Raw genomic sequence first — 15616 nt, forward strand, 5'->3', positions numbered from 1 at the left:
ATTTGGCGCCATAGACTTACGGCATCCTCAATAGTTTGAGGATTTTACCTCAGATTTTTGTAAGTCCCAACATTCACCTCATCATTCATTATTGAATTAATACTCAAAATGATTTTCGACTATAGTGATTTTTCTCAATTTCATCCTAAACAACTTTGGCAACTTGATGTAGCTCCAGAATTTTGTGTTTTTGCTCAATTTAGTCCCACATTTGTTACTATGTCCATTTGGTGTTAAATAAATAGATAATTCAGTAATTTCAATATTAGCATCTCTTTACTCATAGACATGCAAACTGCGAAATTCTTTTTTTTTACAAATTACTCCCAGAATCACTCCTAAAATTGAGAATATAAAATTTGATTTGCAAGTCCGAGAGTAATTCTGGGTGTAATTCGTACAAGAAAGAGGAATTTCGCACTTCGCAGCTTGAAAGTAAAGAGAGATCAATATTGGCATTACTGAATTGTCCATTTATTTAACACCAATTTGACGGAATAACAAATGGAGGACCCCTAAATTAAGCGAAACACAAAAGTCTGGGACGATATTAGGTCACCAAAGTCGTTTAGGACGAAATTGAAAAAACCACTATAGTCGAGGATCATTTTCGGTATTAACTCATCCATTATCTCACTCAATCACAAAATCTCTTTCTTTCCATTAATTTTAAGTTTTTTCATAACTTTTTAGTGGACCCACTATTTTATCATACTATATTTAATTATTTCTTTATTCATTATCATTATAAAAATTATTGTGACAATTATTATTTTTATTATATTTAAATTATACATATTAAAATTAAAATAAATTTAAAATTATAAATATTTACAATTTTTTAAAATTATATAGAAAATTAATAATAAAATTCAACAAAAAAAAAAAAAAAAAAAAAAAAGGGGCTAACGGCCAGCTTAAAAGTAAAAATAAAAAAGGATAAAATGAAATAAAATGAATTTCAATTTAACCCAGACAGTACTGCAGTAGGCATTGACGCAAAATTCAAGAGGAAGAAGCTCAGATATGACAGGAGCTTAATTTTTTATTTTGTTTTTTTCTGACAAAATCTTCCCTCTTGCAGGAGAAAGAAGTCATCCTCCACATTTGTTAAAGATCCCCTCACCAAGCTTTTACTGTTTGAAAATCCAACAACAATCTCCTTTTGGAGATGCCCTTAGAACTTTCACTATAATGGTTATTTTGAAGTAATTGTCAGATTAATTCTCTCAAGCAAAGCCCTTAGAACTTCCCTATTTGCGCACAGCCAAGTGCCACAAGTGCACGCGCCCGTGTGGCGCGTCAGGTATGTTGACAGCGCGCCTGACGCAGTATTTAATTTATTTTCAATTTTCTCTTTTCTTTTCTCCCCTCCACATTCTCTTTCCTAATCACTCTTATATTCTCCTCATATTCTTGTCAATTGATAATGATGGTCTAAATGGTGGTTAAGAATCAACCTACTCTGACAGTTTATTATTACAAAAGCGTTGAAAATTCGAATTTGCCCCTAAAATGCAAAAGGAACCTAGAAAAACTTTAAGGGCATTTTTGTCTTTTTAACCCCACTTAAACGGACATCCATCTTCTTCCTTCCCCAAACCCACTCATTCTCATCACTCTTACTCTAAGAGACCACCATAGCCGAAACTCTCCAAGCTTCTTCCTCTACTCAAACTCTCCAAGATTTGATAATGTGTTTGTGGCTTTAAGAAATCATGTTAACAAAATATTGAAGGAAGAAATTAAAGAGACAAAAGGGTAATTAAGATGAAACTTGTAATATTTTGGCAACATTTTGGTACGGCATGCATGTTAATATGATGCTTATAGCTATCTATTTTGTGATTACTATTTATCTATTTCGGTTGATTGAAAGGTTTTTAGCCTAGCATGTATGAATCGCATAATTGAAAAACTACAAAAGCAATTTAAATGTCAAAATCCCAAAAATGCAAATAGGATATCTTTATGGCTAAAAACATTTTCCTATGTCCAAATGAATTGTTAAACTCGTCCAACACTACGGTTGCCAAGGCCTTCATATTCTCAGCAAATGGTCCAAGAATGACTGCACTTATAAAACTCAATGGATTCATGCTGGAGGAAGGATGCACACACATATATTACAGTGAGTAGAGTGTTATTATGACATATGAATGATTATATTCTTATAATTTATAAAAACAAGTAATATTCACTTACAACAATGTATTAGACAATATATTATAAGTAGCTGCACAGATGAAATTTGTTACAAGAGATCAAGAATTGAGTTTCACGAGCGGCAGTGTGAGAGCAATCTTTTAAAACGAGGAAATTTTTTGTGCGCAGTGAACAAAAGTTTACTCTTAGTTAGTCAATTGAGTCACCATGTTTACCCCTCCACAAACAGTCGGACCAAGGTGTGAGACACCTGGGGTGGACAATTTCACCTTTTTTCACAAGAATATAATTTATTGGGGAGCACGCAGTTACATAATCACTCCGCCCTTGTAACGGCCAATTAAGCAATTCAAATACACATACACAATATTATGCTTTCCATATTTTCCGTGATTGAATTAATTCCCTCACGAATATTTAACTCAAAATAGTTAATTTCATTTTTTTTCCCTAAGTTTATAGGTGGAAGTCCATTTTAGTCTCTTTTTTATTTTTTTAGTCCTAGTATTATTGTGACATGATCAATTTTGGTCCTCTATCAAAATAATCATTGAATTTGCGTTAAATATAAGAACATTTCGCTCTTCAATTATGAATTTTTTCAAGAAATAAACATAAAATATATAACAGGTCAATGCACTTTATATTAAAAAGATCCAAATGTCCTTCTATTTAACGAAATTTTAACAATTTTGTTGATAGCTGACCAAAATTGATCATGTTATCCATAATACTAGGACCAAAGGGAATGTATTAAAAAAAAACAGACTAAAAATAGACTGTCAGCTATAAATCTCTGACCAAAAAGGAAATTAAGTATAACTCAAAATATACTTAATCATATCACAAAACTTTTAATCAGGGAAACGCCAAATCATCATGGCCATGCCATTTTATTAGCACTCACAACGATAATAATAATCAAAATTACATTACCAATTATATAATGGTCGTTTGATCAGTCCTCAATTCCTTAATGCTTGACTGATCAAATCAAATGGAAATTAAAGAAAAATTCAATTCACTAATTATTTTTGTATCTAATTAATTAAGGAAGAACTAGCAGAATATCCATAGCAACACGAAGAAGAAGCACAAGTAAATCGTCACCCTCAACATCAACATGCGAGGAGCATCTCAGAATGTCTTCAATGGCGTCCGACATGTTGTCGACAGCAAAAGCCACTGTCCGATCATCGGACTTCAACTTCTTGATGCCTTTCAAGATGTGGCGAACCAGCCGCCGGTAAGGCTTAGGACACCTTTCCTTGATCGGAAAACTCCTCGCCTTTGACAACGTTTTCTCGAGAATGATCACTCCGAAAGTTCTGACGTCGCCGCCGGCGCTCCGGCGATCGGATTTCAGCACCGAAACGCAGAGATCCCGGGCTCTCGTTAGCGCGCAGGCGCTTTTGATCGTGTCGGTGCCATTGTTGCCGGCGGAGACGTTTTGGAGAAGAGAAAAAGTGGCGAATAGAACAAAAATGCAGAATTGGGAAGCAAAAGAGGGCTTCATTTTGGTTTAGGGTTTGGAGAATCATATTTGTGGACGTGTGGGGTGGTTTAAGTAGCTGTGTTTTGCATTAAACTCTGATCTTGTCGTCCCATGATGATTCACAAAAGTTAATTTTAGTATCTGAAAAGGAATTCTTACAATCATTAACATAATTTTAGCATCGTCTTAAATGAGTCAAATATGGGTTTTGCATTCACACATATTGAAGAAAAAATTCAATAAGTAGTCCCGCAGGCTTAGGCTGTCCTCATCTCAATAGAAAGCTGGCAAAGGCCATGGACAAGGAAAGCTTTCCTGTACTAAATGTTAAAATGTTTATATAGAGTATGGTTCCAATGAGAACACTTGCTTAGGTGAGAACATGAGAACAAATCGTGTACATCCATGTAATTGTATATTGTCTAGATTAAATTAAGTGTGTGCGAACGCGAATTAAATGTGTTCAAATGTGAATCGCATTTGGACACATTTAATTCGCGTTCACACACATTTAATCTAATCTAGACCATTAAAAAATACATTAAAAAAATATTCAATGGATGCACACGATTTGTTCTTACGTTCTCACCTAAGCAAGTGTTCTTATATATATATAAAATTGTAGAATTCATATCTATATTTTGAAGTAAGAATTATATAAATAATAAATTATTAAATATAACTATGGTAACATTTAATTAAAATCTAAATAAAATCAAACTTACCATTGAAGAATATAAGAAAAGATATTGTGTATGCATGTGCATGGTAATAATAATGTGAAAAGATAACCGAAGTTATAACGGTAGGGATATTTTTGTCTAAAAATTTATGTAGTACAACTTTTATAGCATTAGGTACAAAAAAAAAATTAACAGAAAAAATAGAAATAAACTAGGGGTATAACCTGGATTGAAACTTATTATTAAAGAAAAAATTCAATAAGTAGCCCCGGGGCTTCACATATATAGTGATTCATTTTGTAGTCACGGCTGAGGATAAAGTATGAGGATTTGAATTCCACTAAATACATAAACAGGAAAAGGATGCAAGATTAAGTGACTCGCAATTTATCTATGCAGGGGCCTACATTATCTCTGCGAAGTTCTGTAGACTTAAAATTAATCCGGCGAAATTGAAATTACTAAGTATTAATTAAAAAAAGATTTTTTTTTTACACTTATTTATTGATTTATTGAGAAAATTATAACTTATGTCCCTCACAAATATGTCAATTATCAATGTCACCCTTAAATTATTAGTAGTGAAAAATTGCCTTTCAATTTTCAAAACGTGGCATATATTATACATCCCCTAATAAGAAGAAGGAAAAATATTATTGTCGGCGGAAAGAAAACAAACGAAAAAAGAAAAATAGAGAAAAAAAAATATGGTCTTAAAACAAGAAAAATAGTGAGTGACCACATTTACAATACCAATAATTACGAGAGTGACATAAATTACCATTATCCCTTATTTATTTACAAACCGAAACTATATGAATCTAGGTTGAATAGCTTTAATAAATTTCTTTTGAGGGAGTTTCAAAGATGTGTAAGCTTGGGTGACAAGGGCTGTCATTTAATTAATACAAAAATGTGATGGAAATGATTACATTCTCCACGTATTAAGGTTGTAATTGCTTCCCATAAAAGATATACCTTTGTCAATGCATACACAAATTACAAAACCATATATATCACGAGATTAAAGAACTAACCAAAAGTATATGAATTCATTGTTCCCAAAAAAAAAAAGTATATATGAATTCATGTAATCATGAACCACGTTACTTCTGTAACATTATTTTCAATGAGTCAAATTCAAATACCATATTAATTGGTTGACTTGATTAGATTATTACAATTTAGTCATTAGCTACTAGCTTTTTACTTTGTAAAATGACATACAAAATATATATATATATATATATATATATATATATATATATATATATATATATATATATATATATATATATATTTTTAAACAAAATCACATATTATTTTATTATTGTTATACCAATATATTATTATTTTCAACAGTTCTACATTGTTTTGGATGACTACAATCTAACATATATATCTATAACTCTAAAATATTTTTAAACAATTATTTAAACAAAATATTTAAATAATTAATTAATTAATTAAAAGTATCTTTATTTTTAATAAATTTTCAAAAGTTTATACTGTCACATAAAAATGATATTTTTAGTATTTCATCAATTGTGCCATGATAGTAAACTTGGTCCTTTAATTATTAGGGTGACATCATTTAGTCCCTGAATTGATCACATAATGGTCATTTATCAGTCCCTCCTTACTTCATATATTTGTTTTGGTCAGACCACGATGTGTCCTTAGCAAGTCCTAACTGTAGGAGGCACCTTTAAGTCCGTACCATACTCAGACTAATCCATGCTCGCACCTGGCTGGCAAATCTAATGTTGATCTAAGTGCAAATCTAGAAATTCATTTAGATGAAATTATATAGAAGATAGATTTTAACGTCTATAACAACAACTACAACTACAACAAATTTTATTCAAATACCGTGATTCAAATTAGTGCGATTGAGAGGAAAATGTTATAGACAAAAGGGAGCCAATATGGATGCAGTTCAAGAGTTAAACATAAGATTCCACACAAGATCAAAATGAATGTGCAATATTTAATAGTGGAGGAGAAGTTTTCCTAAGTGGTACAGACATTCTTAACGTCTCCTAGTCTGCTGCACAAGAGTTCCAAGAAATTTCTCCATTGTTGTTTAGTACAAGAAAAAAGATGAGGATGAAAAAATGGTCTTTTTGGATTATCATATTCATGTTGGCAATTGATAAGGTATATTCTTTCAGGTCGGTTAAATGTGATGGTAAAGCCCTTTGAAAGTGAAAATAGTGTGACCGATCGGGTTAAATGTGACCTGGAAATCAATTAGAAGGTGGAATGATGTGGTCGTGAAGTTAAATAAAGGTTTGACCACATGAGGTCGGGAAGATAAATAAAGGTGATTGATGTGACCGGGGAGCCAATTAAATACCTGACCACATAAGGTCAGGAAGCTTCGAGTGGAGTGGTGTAGGCTGGGCACCCAAAAGTCCCCAAAAAAATGCAATAAGTGTCCTATATATAGAAGGGAAGATGGGACACGTACATGTCGGGCGCTAGGCATGCCCTCCACTTATCCTAAGTGGATTCGGTGGTGAGGTTATGCTTGTCAAGTGTCCTTAGAGGTTTGACATGTGAAGGGGTGCTTGAAGACCAAGAAGTCTACTAATAATGACACCGGGAGGTCTACTAATAACGAGATTGGGAGGTATACTAATAACGAAACCGGAAGGCCTACTAATAGTGAGATCGGGAGGCTTACTATTAGTAAGACTAGGAGGTCTACTAATAACGTGACCGGGAGGTTTACTAATAATGAGACCAGGAGGTTTACTAATAGTGACACTGAGAGAGGCATGCATTCTCAAGGTCGAGAAATGTGCTCGCGAGATTAGAAAGTGCACTCACGAAACCACGAGACTAGGAAGTGCACTTATGAGGTCGGGAAGTACACAATGTGGTGCCGTAAAAAGGTCAAAAAAATACACCAATGTGGTCGAAAAATGCACTTATGAGCTCTGTAGGGCAAGTGACTTACCTTATAACCCTATCACAAGCACCCCCCCCTCCCCCCCCCCCCCCCCCCCGGCACACACACACTCTCTATGGTGCGAGGATCATCAGCACAAGGGAGTAGACTAAACAATAGAATATATTCCCGAGTTCCTTCACTTTTGATTGGGGTTGGGAAGTGGCTTATCGGACTTTATTTTCCTAACTTGCATTGTAGGGCTTTTGGGGATAAAGAGATCAAATTTTATTGATTAAGAGACCGGATTTTATCACTCTTGTTGTTGATGAAAAGTAAATTCCCCACTCTTTTACTCTTATTAAATTAAAAAATAAATTACTAGCTACAACAAAAAATAACACAAGCATTCTTTTAATTTAGAATTAGGTGTCTACAATGCCTTTATTCAAATAATTTTTTTTTATTATCAATAAATTAAATAAAAATAATAAGTTCATTATTTATATTGTCTTATTTTCTCCAATGCAAATATTTTTTACATTCAAATTCATTAATTGATTATATTCACTACATTGTCCATTGTTTTCTTTTTACATTATCTTGTAATTAAATATCATAGTTATAATACAAAATGTTATATATTTATTTATCAAGTATTTTATTAATATTTTAATACCATGGAAAAAATATAAAATAGTTTGAAGTAATCATACTAACTACTTGGGGAGAATTTGTTGACAAATAGAGTATTCAAATAATCCAATAAATTTAAATTGGAAACTACCCAGTAATATCTTGGACTACACCATAGTTGTTCACTTTAAAGGTAAATTGTATTTCTTTATTATATTAAGATGATTTAAAATGTTTAAATTTTTACTTCCTTATCTAATCGTATTCATTAAACAAAGATTTCTCTATCCACAATAACTCATTCAACAATAATGGTTGAACCAAATGAACCCCGAGCAGAACACATATAGGACTGGTATGTTTTTATGTGGATAATAATATGTAAATGTTAATTACATCATTATCTTACCTAGCTACATTTAAAACTCATTATTAGAAAATGTCAATGTATGACAATAGAACATAATGACACACTTGACGTATTGAAAAGGTGCCGAGAATATAACAATATTGCAATCAATTTGACAAATCTAGAAAAGGAAGAAATTTCAAAATAGCCACCATTGCTGCAATTCCTATATGTAAAATACTTATTTTGCATTCATTAAATATATTAGCTAATATAAATTTACAATTCATTTTGTTTTCTACACTCAACCTGGTTAGACTAAAGGCAAAATCAGCATCAACCTTAACAACAAAAACACTTGGTATATATGATATAGCCCTTGTTTAAAAAGGGTTTATGCACAAAGTGACAAACAATTTAACTCCAAGGTTAGTACAATTCAATAAAAAAAAAAGTATTAAAAAAATGCACACACACACACGCAAAATCAAATACTACACTCACTCATACTATTTTCAAAAATGTAAACTTGAACATATGCAAAATGGATGTGGAAATTGTTGATGAAACTGGACACGTTGCAGCATCAATATTCAGATTACCTACAGAGTTATTGTTGTTACTATCAAATAAACAAGTTATGAAAATAGAACAAGAGGTACTAATCTACAAATAGAATACATTTTAATATTTTATTCAATACTTCCACATGAAATATGTAGGGGGGAAACTACCACTGCATAATATCAACAGGCGCTTGGAAGATCAAGAGTTTATAGCACAACTAAAATCTCTATCATATACACAACAAAGCAAATCTACAACACAACTTCCTACACCAGTATCCTAATTACAAATGATGCACTACCAAAAAAAAAATAAAAAAAAATAAAAAAAAAATAAAAGATAACAAATAGTGAAGGTGAAGACAATGACAATGCTACCCATAAGAAAATTAAAAAAAAAAAAAAATACTTGGAGAAATTCAAACCAAAAGTAGTCTTTATTTAAACTATCATTTTTAGACTAAATATGTAGACTTTATCAATTTTACAAAGTTACAAATATTTATTTTAGTGACAATTATAATGGATCTCCAATATTATCTTCCATTTATATATTTAAATTGCCTATTTAAATAAACAAATTCGACATTTAATTACCGCAACATTTAATTACCTATGCATTGTCTTCTCCAAGGTATGAGCTTATTCACGCAATGTGCATGTAAAACTAGTTGAGTATATGTATTTGTACTTTAATTAAAAAGATATTGTATTGGATAAGAATACAGTAGCAGTATTTTTTAATTAAAATATAAATATATTTTAATTAAAATATAAATGAATTAAAATGATATTGTAGTGATGCTCTAATAAAACTATATTAAATATAAAATGAAATTAAATAATGAAAAAATTTATTAACAGAAAAGCTTAAAACGACATATTTTGGCCCCAATCCATGTGGACCACCCAGTAAAATTTAACCAAAACAATTGAGGCATCAAGATGTAATGCGTGTACCACTGATTCTGCTTGTATCATGTATGCTATATAACAATAACAATGATAATCCATTAAATAACTCTAATTCAATTTCTTTTGGTTCTGAAGCAAAATCGACAGCCCCAATGGCAAAAGGAATGGATCACAAGTACAATGCATAATCATCCTACAGTTATCAACTGAATCCAACACAACCCAAATGGATTTTCATCTACCTTAAATCACTTCAACTATCAACTATAGCTTTATAACTGTTTGTTAGATGCAGGACAGATTTTCTCTAGGTTGGAATCAAAACTAAGCAAATGGAGAAAATTGATCTCCTGTTTGGAATAAAAAGGTTTATAAAGATGGGTATGTAAGCTGCATAGAGTAATGGTAGGTTAGGGGCATGAAGAATTCTTCGTGCCAACGGAAAAGAGTCCATTGAAGGATGATTTCAGGGACCAGGAAAAAAATAGGTGAAAGAGGCTGTCCAGCAGACCACCAAGAAGTTATTAATGCAGGGATGTCAGCGATTTTCTCCTATTGTTTTGCTTCACTGAAAGATGCTACTCACAGAACAGTCATCGTGCACTCGCCAAATGGTTTCTCCCAGGAGGTTTGCGACTGAAAGAACCGTCAGCTGTGGGAAATAGTTCTTCTCTGTTACCGGAATTGTGTTGGTGATAATGACCTCCTGAAACAGGCCACTAGACAGCCTCTCAATTGCTGGGGGGCTGCAAATTCAAATTACAAGCATAAGATCAATCGTGTAACAGAGATTACTGGACATTTCTCTACAAACTTTTTATATGTATGATTTGTTGATTTGAATTTGTTTTTTGAAATTCAACACCCATTCATATGCAAAGTTCCTAACTTATGGAATGAAAGAAAATTAGAACATAGCAAAAGTCCATATAAAGAATTTGGACACACATTGAGCGGAATATTGAGAGGATATGGACATACAACAGTCAGAAGTAAATTGAGAAACATTACCTGAAAACAGCATGTGTACAGAATGCATATACTTCTCTTGCTCCCGCCTCATGTAACAAGGCTGCACCTTTTGCGATAGTCCCTAAAACCCCAGAAGGATCAGCAAGTTAACGAAGATAAAAGGAAAAAACACAAAATTTGAACTAAGTAGTCATTATGTTCAGATAGAAGAATGGTCAAACAATGCAGCTGGGCAGAATCAATGTGTAGTGCAAATAACAAGAAGAATAAGTCCCTTAACGAATAATATAGCAATAGAAAATTATAATCGAGACAATTCTCTTTAAAGTGGGATAAGGGTAAACAGAAGGTAAGAAAATATTAGTCTTGTCAATATAAAATAGCTTCCTTAAGATATTTTAAGGTTGCAAGCTTCATATATAATTTGTACAGCTTCTTTCATGATGGAGTTGAAAAATTATCGACTTGGCCAAAATGCATGAATCTTGAAAGCACCAATGCTAAAGATAATAACCATTCCCTCCAGATTTCTCGGCCTCCTACAATATCTTTATGAATGAAAAATGTGTCACTTTCGCATATGAGCAGCTAACTCACCTGCTGTATCAATCATATCATCAACCATCACGGCAACTTTTCCTTTGACATCACCAATCAGATTCATAACCTGCAAGATAATGATATCATCAACCAAAAGCATACAACAGGTCGTAGGCATGCCTACAATGGGATAATAGATCCTGCTAGTCATCTATCTGGAATCTCCCATGAAGTTATTATCCCTAAGTTGGTTCAATTAATTATATTTCCATTTTATAGCAGTGTCTCTGGTTCACGGATTCGCTATGTGGCTTGAACTCCATGCCAATAGCTTACAAGCTTATGTAGATGTATAGGCTACAACCTACTTGTTTTATCACCACTTCTGCAAATTAAAACTAACACATATTGCCACCGCATACTAAGAAACCCTCTAACTTCTTCCCACTTTTTTAACTCACATTTGACAACATCCAAGAAATACCTTTTGAATGAGCAAACACATATCACGTGATTGCAGTGTAAATTTCATATAACAGGAAGGTATAGCAAACTGGTATCAAGATGTTAAACTACCTCAGCAATATTGTGCCCTTGACGCCTTTTATCCACAATGGCTAAAGGTGCATCGGATAACTTTTTTGCGAAAGCTCGTGCTCTAGCAACCCCTCCAACATCAGGAGAGACCACTACCAAATCATTCGAACAAATCTTCTTGCTGGCAAGATAATCGAGAACAACAGGCTTTTGCATGCAAAAACAAAGTTCACTTTCAGTTATAGTCAAACATAAGCATTAATAGATTTTTTTTTTTTTTAAATCTTGAAGCAGTTACCTGACAGTATACATGATCCACTGGAATGTCAAAGTAACCCATGGATTGCCCAGAGTGAATATCACAAGCAAGAACGCGATCTGCACCTGCTTCTGTAATGATGTTTGCAACTAATTTGGCTGCAATAGATTCACGGCCATGGGTCTGAAACAAAAATGTGTTGGGCATGTCAGACCCTATTCAAAAGTTCATCTAGTTCGAATCCTTAATGAATTCATTGAAACACATCCATAACTCCACCACACAGCTTGGGAAGAAATAGAAAAGAGGATCGTAGGCAGAAATTTCTTAAAATATAAAATTTCAAAAAATCTGTGAACGTAGGTCCAATCAGAAAGCTAACAAGAACTCTGTGTGTGTGTGTGTGTGTGTGTGTGTGAGAGAGAGAGAGAGAGAGAGAGAGAGAGTGTGTGTGTGTGTGTGTGTGTGTGAGAGAGAGAGAGAGAGAGAAATATATTTACAAAAAATTTACATAAAATAAAAATAAAAATAAAAAGCAGACTGCATTTCATCTGTAATATAAATTAAACTTGCCTTTCTATCAGCTCTAGCATATCCAAAGTATGGAATCACTGCTGTGATGTTCTTGGCTGAAGCCCTTCGGCAGGCATCTATCATTATCAAAAGCTCCATAAGATTTTCATTAGCTGGAGGACAGGTGGACTGCACCAAGTAGACATCACAGCCTCGAACACTCTCTTGCAGCTTCACATAAATTTCACCATCTGCAAACCTCTTGATGTTGATCTTTCCAAGGTCAAGGCCCATATACCAGGCAATTTCCTAAGATATCAGATAATGTTATATTAATTGAAAAAGGAGGGAAAGAAAGTATTGAATTAAAATTTTAGTTAATCTCAAGGAACCAAGTATTCAATAATATAGAAGTCAGTAAAATAAGTAGAAAGAAATTCATTGAGAAAGAAAATAAAGAAATAACCACCACAGTAAAAAGATGGTTGGCACATCACATATTCCTGTGGTTATTCACTTCTCAAAAGAGCTCAGAGATTGATTGAAAAGATGAATAATCGTTAAAAAGAACACTAATCATCACTGTATTACAAAGAAAGAGATTAGAATCATTTAAAATCTTTCAGCCTCAGTTATCAGTTTCTGAAAAGTGAAAAGCGGAGAAAGAGCTCATAAATTGATGGAGAAGACAAATAAACATTAACTATTGTTTTCTTTCTTGTCCTTTTTAATTAACTTAACTGAAATGTGAAAACTATTTACAAGTTTTATAGCCACAAGTTCTCTCTCTCTCTCTCTCTCTCTCTCTCTCTCTCTGAGATGTTTATGGTCATCCTCTGCAACCAGGCTACTGCTTTTAAAACCCATATGACCTACCATGTTTAATCCAGTCCTATGGATAAGCATTTTCAGTGGGTAGCAGAGTATTTTTATAAGAAAAATGGAAGACTCAATTTATTCATAATTCTAATTTGATATCCTTATTTTCCTTTTCTTGAAGACTTCTGCTATTCTAAGCTATCCTTCTTGGAGAACTCATTCATACATCTGAGTTCAGGAGTATATGCCGCAGCAACTCCATCAAGATTTATCAGTGAAAGCTTTTCTTACAGCACCAGTTTTTAACATCTGACCTTTTATTTCTTGTAGAGAAATAGAGAGCGAACTCAATAGCTCTCTAATTACTTATGACCAAGTGTGTAGACAAGGGCTGCAAGTCTAAACATTTCAGGTTTTTCGGCAATCTTCCTTTAAGGTTATCTTCACCACTAATCACATTGTCACTTACTGATTACCACTGTATATTCTCAATATATGATGCCAATACATAATAAATTTCAAGTGGTCTTGAGAAAGGATATTAGCAGTCTTTTCAAGTCATATTCTACTATATCTTATAACTCCCAAAAATATAATATAATAAAAGAATAATAATTTAGCATCCTGTATTTCACTATTTCTGTAGCATCACTTATTACGCAAACACTTACCTGAGAAAGGGCAGGATTAGAAAGGCCAGAAAATATTTTGGGCCTATCGTCATTTCTAACTGCATTTGTGAGTCTTGATTGCAAGAGCTTCGGATGTGTCCCCTCAGTTAGGACTGGCACAATTGGCTTTCCATTTATTGGTCCAGTGACCTCACATTTCTAAAGCAGAATTTAAACAAAATACATTAGCAGCCATCAACTTCACAAACTAAACATTATAAAGAACAAATTTATATTTATTATAAAAAAAAAAAAAAAAAAAAAAAAAAAAAAAACACACACACACACACACACACATGCATTCTAAGCATTTTAACAAAGTTCTCAATACAAAAACTTTGTAAAAATAGAAATTTACAGAGAGGGGATCCATTTTCAATACAGTGCAAGACTACCCAAAAACAAAGGAAATTAAGATGAGGATATTCAAATAGAACAGCAGAAAAATACATTAGTTTTAAATTTGGGATCCTAAATTTTATACCAGAAAATTTCACCCCATAGCCAAAGTAGACTTAAACTAATCCAAAATCAAGTTATTAGCAGAATTCATTTGGGAAGCTCTCCCAATACCTTATCTTCCATTCACAATCAAATTCATGAGAGCCAAAGCCTTCGTGAATTTTTTTTTTTTTTTTAAATCATTCATTTATGTGAATCACATACTTGATAAAGATTAAATAAGGCCCTACAGAATGTGACACAGACACGTACCGTTTTCAATAAAATCAAATAGATAAGAAGTTCAGTTCATGTGAAAGACGTGAAACTCTGATAACAACTCTCACAAGATTAACAAGCCGAAAAACTCACAGCCAAAAAAAAAAAAAAAACTTACGAAGACGTTCAAAGGAGAACGGAGGCTTCGGTTGGGGACGAAGGTCCTCCGAGGGAGAGAAGCCGGAGATGACAGAGAATTCGAAGATGATGATGTCGAAGGAAACGGCAGCGGCAACGAAGCCATCTTCCTATATGTATGTATAGATATATACACACTGTGTATGTATGTGCAGAGAGAGAGAGAGAGAATGGAGGTTGAGTTTTAGGTTTAGAAGCTCCGCTTTTTATGGCGGGGACTGTTGTCTGCTTCTACCGCCATTTATAGGATTCTGAAACGTGTGGCAGTGTTGCTTACGGATTGCTTATACGGCGTCGTTCTCTTTTGAAACGCTTTCTGAGTTTCTGAGCTTATCCCATTTTCCAATTTCCATTGGTACCTACACGTCAGACAATACGTTATGTATGTTAACCATTCGAATAATAACGAATAATGTATGTACCAAAAAACGCGAATAAATATATCATTGGAATTACGTATGTACCAAAAATATAAATAAATAAATCATTTGAATTATGTTAAAAGAGTACTAAACAAACCCTATGCCTTTGTTCTTTTATTTTAGGAAAAATGATAAAATAGATCCCTAAACTTTACTTGAAAAGTTAATTAAGTCCTTAAACTTTTAAAAGTTACAGTTAAATCTATAAACATGTTATTTTTTAGCATTGAAGCTCAAAAACTATTTGGTGATCTATAATTACAGGTCATTAGGGTTCCAACGAGCCTCCGACCAATTTCCAGCCATATTTTGAGTCAAA

At 33.1% G+C, this 15616-nt stretch overlaps 1 protein-coding gene across 1 annotated transcript; it reads right to left on the bottom strand.

Annotated features, from left to right (window-relative positions):
* Positions 1–9775: 9775 nt before the first annotated feature.
* Positions 9776–15196, bottom strand: LOC109185377 (ribose-phosphate pyrophosphokinase 1-like). The gene is made up of 8 exons (XM_019335373.1): positions 14856–15196; positions 14018–14176; positions 12588–12836; positions 12054–12197; positions 11795–11962; positions 11276–11345; positions 10718–10799; positions 9776–10452 (listed from the first exon to the last, which is right to left on the bottom strand). The coding sequence occupies exons 1-8, from the start codon at positions 14979–14981 to the stop codon at positions 10272–10274; spliced, it is 1179 nt and encodes a 392-aa protein (XP_019190918.1). The 5' UTR covers positions 14982–15196; the 3' UTR covers positions 9776–10271.
* Between the last annotated feature and the right edge of the window lie 420 nt (positions 15197–15616).

Source organism: Ipomoea nil, unplaced genomic scaffold (genome assembly GCF_001879475.1).
Source record: "Ipomoea nil cultivar Tokyo-kokei standard unplaced genomic scaffold, Asagao_1.1 scaffold1317, whole genome shotgun sequence".
Taxonomy (NCBI): domain Eukaryota; kingdom Viridiplantae; phylum Streptophyta; class Magnoliopsida; order Solanales; family Convolvulaceae; genus Ipomoea; species Ipomoea nil.

What these genes read in the sequence shown, in the direction of transcription:
- LOC109185377 (XM_019335373.1), bottom strand. Translation starts at nt 14,981, where the DNA reads ATGGCTTCGTTGCCGCTGCCGTTTCCTTCGACATCATCATCTTCGAAT. An exon ending in GTTCTCCTTTGAACGTCTTC is followed by an intron (nt 14,177 to 14,855) that starts GTAAGTTTTTTT and finishes ATTCTGCTTTAG; the next exon opens with AAATGTGAGGTCACTGGACC. An exon ending in TGTACACATGCTGTTTTCAG is followed by an intron (nt 10,453 to 10,717) that starts GTAATGTTTCTC and finishes TTGAATTTGCAG; the next exon opens with CCCCCCAGCAATTGAGAGGC.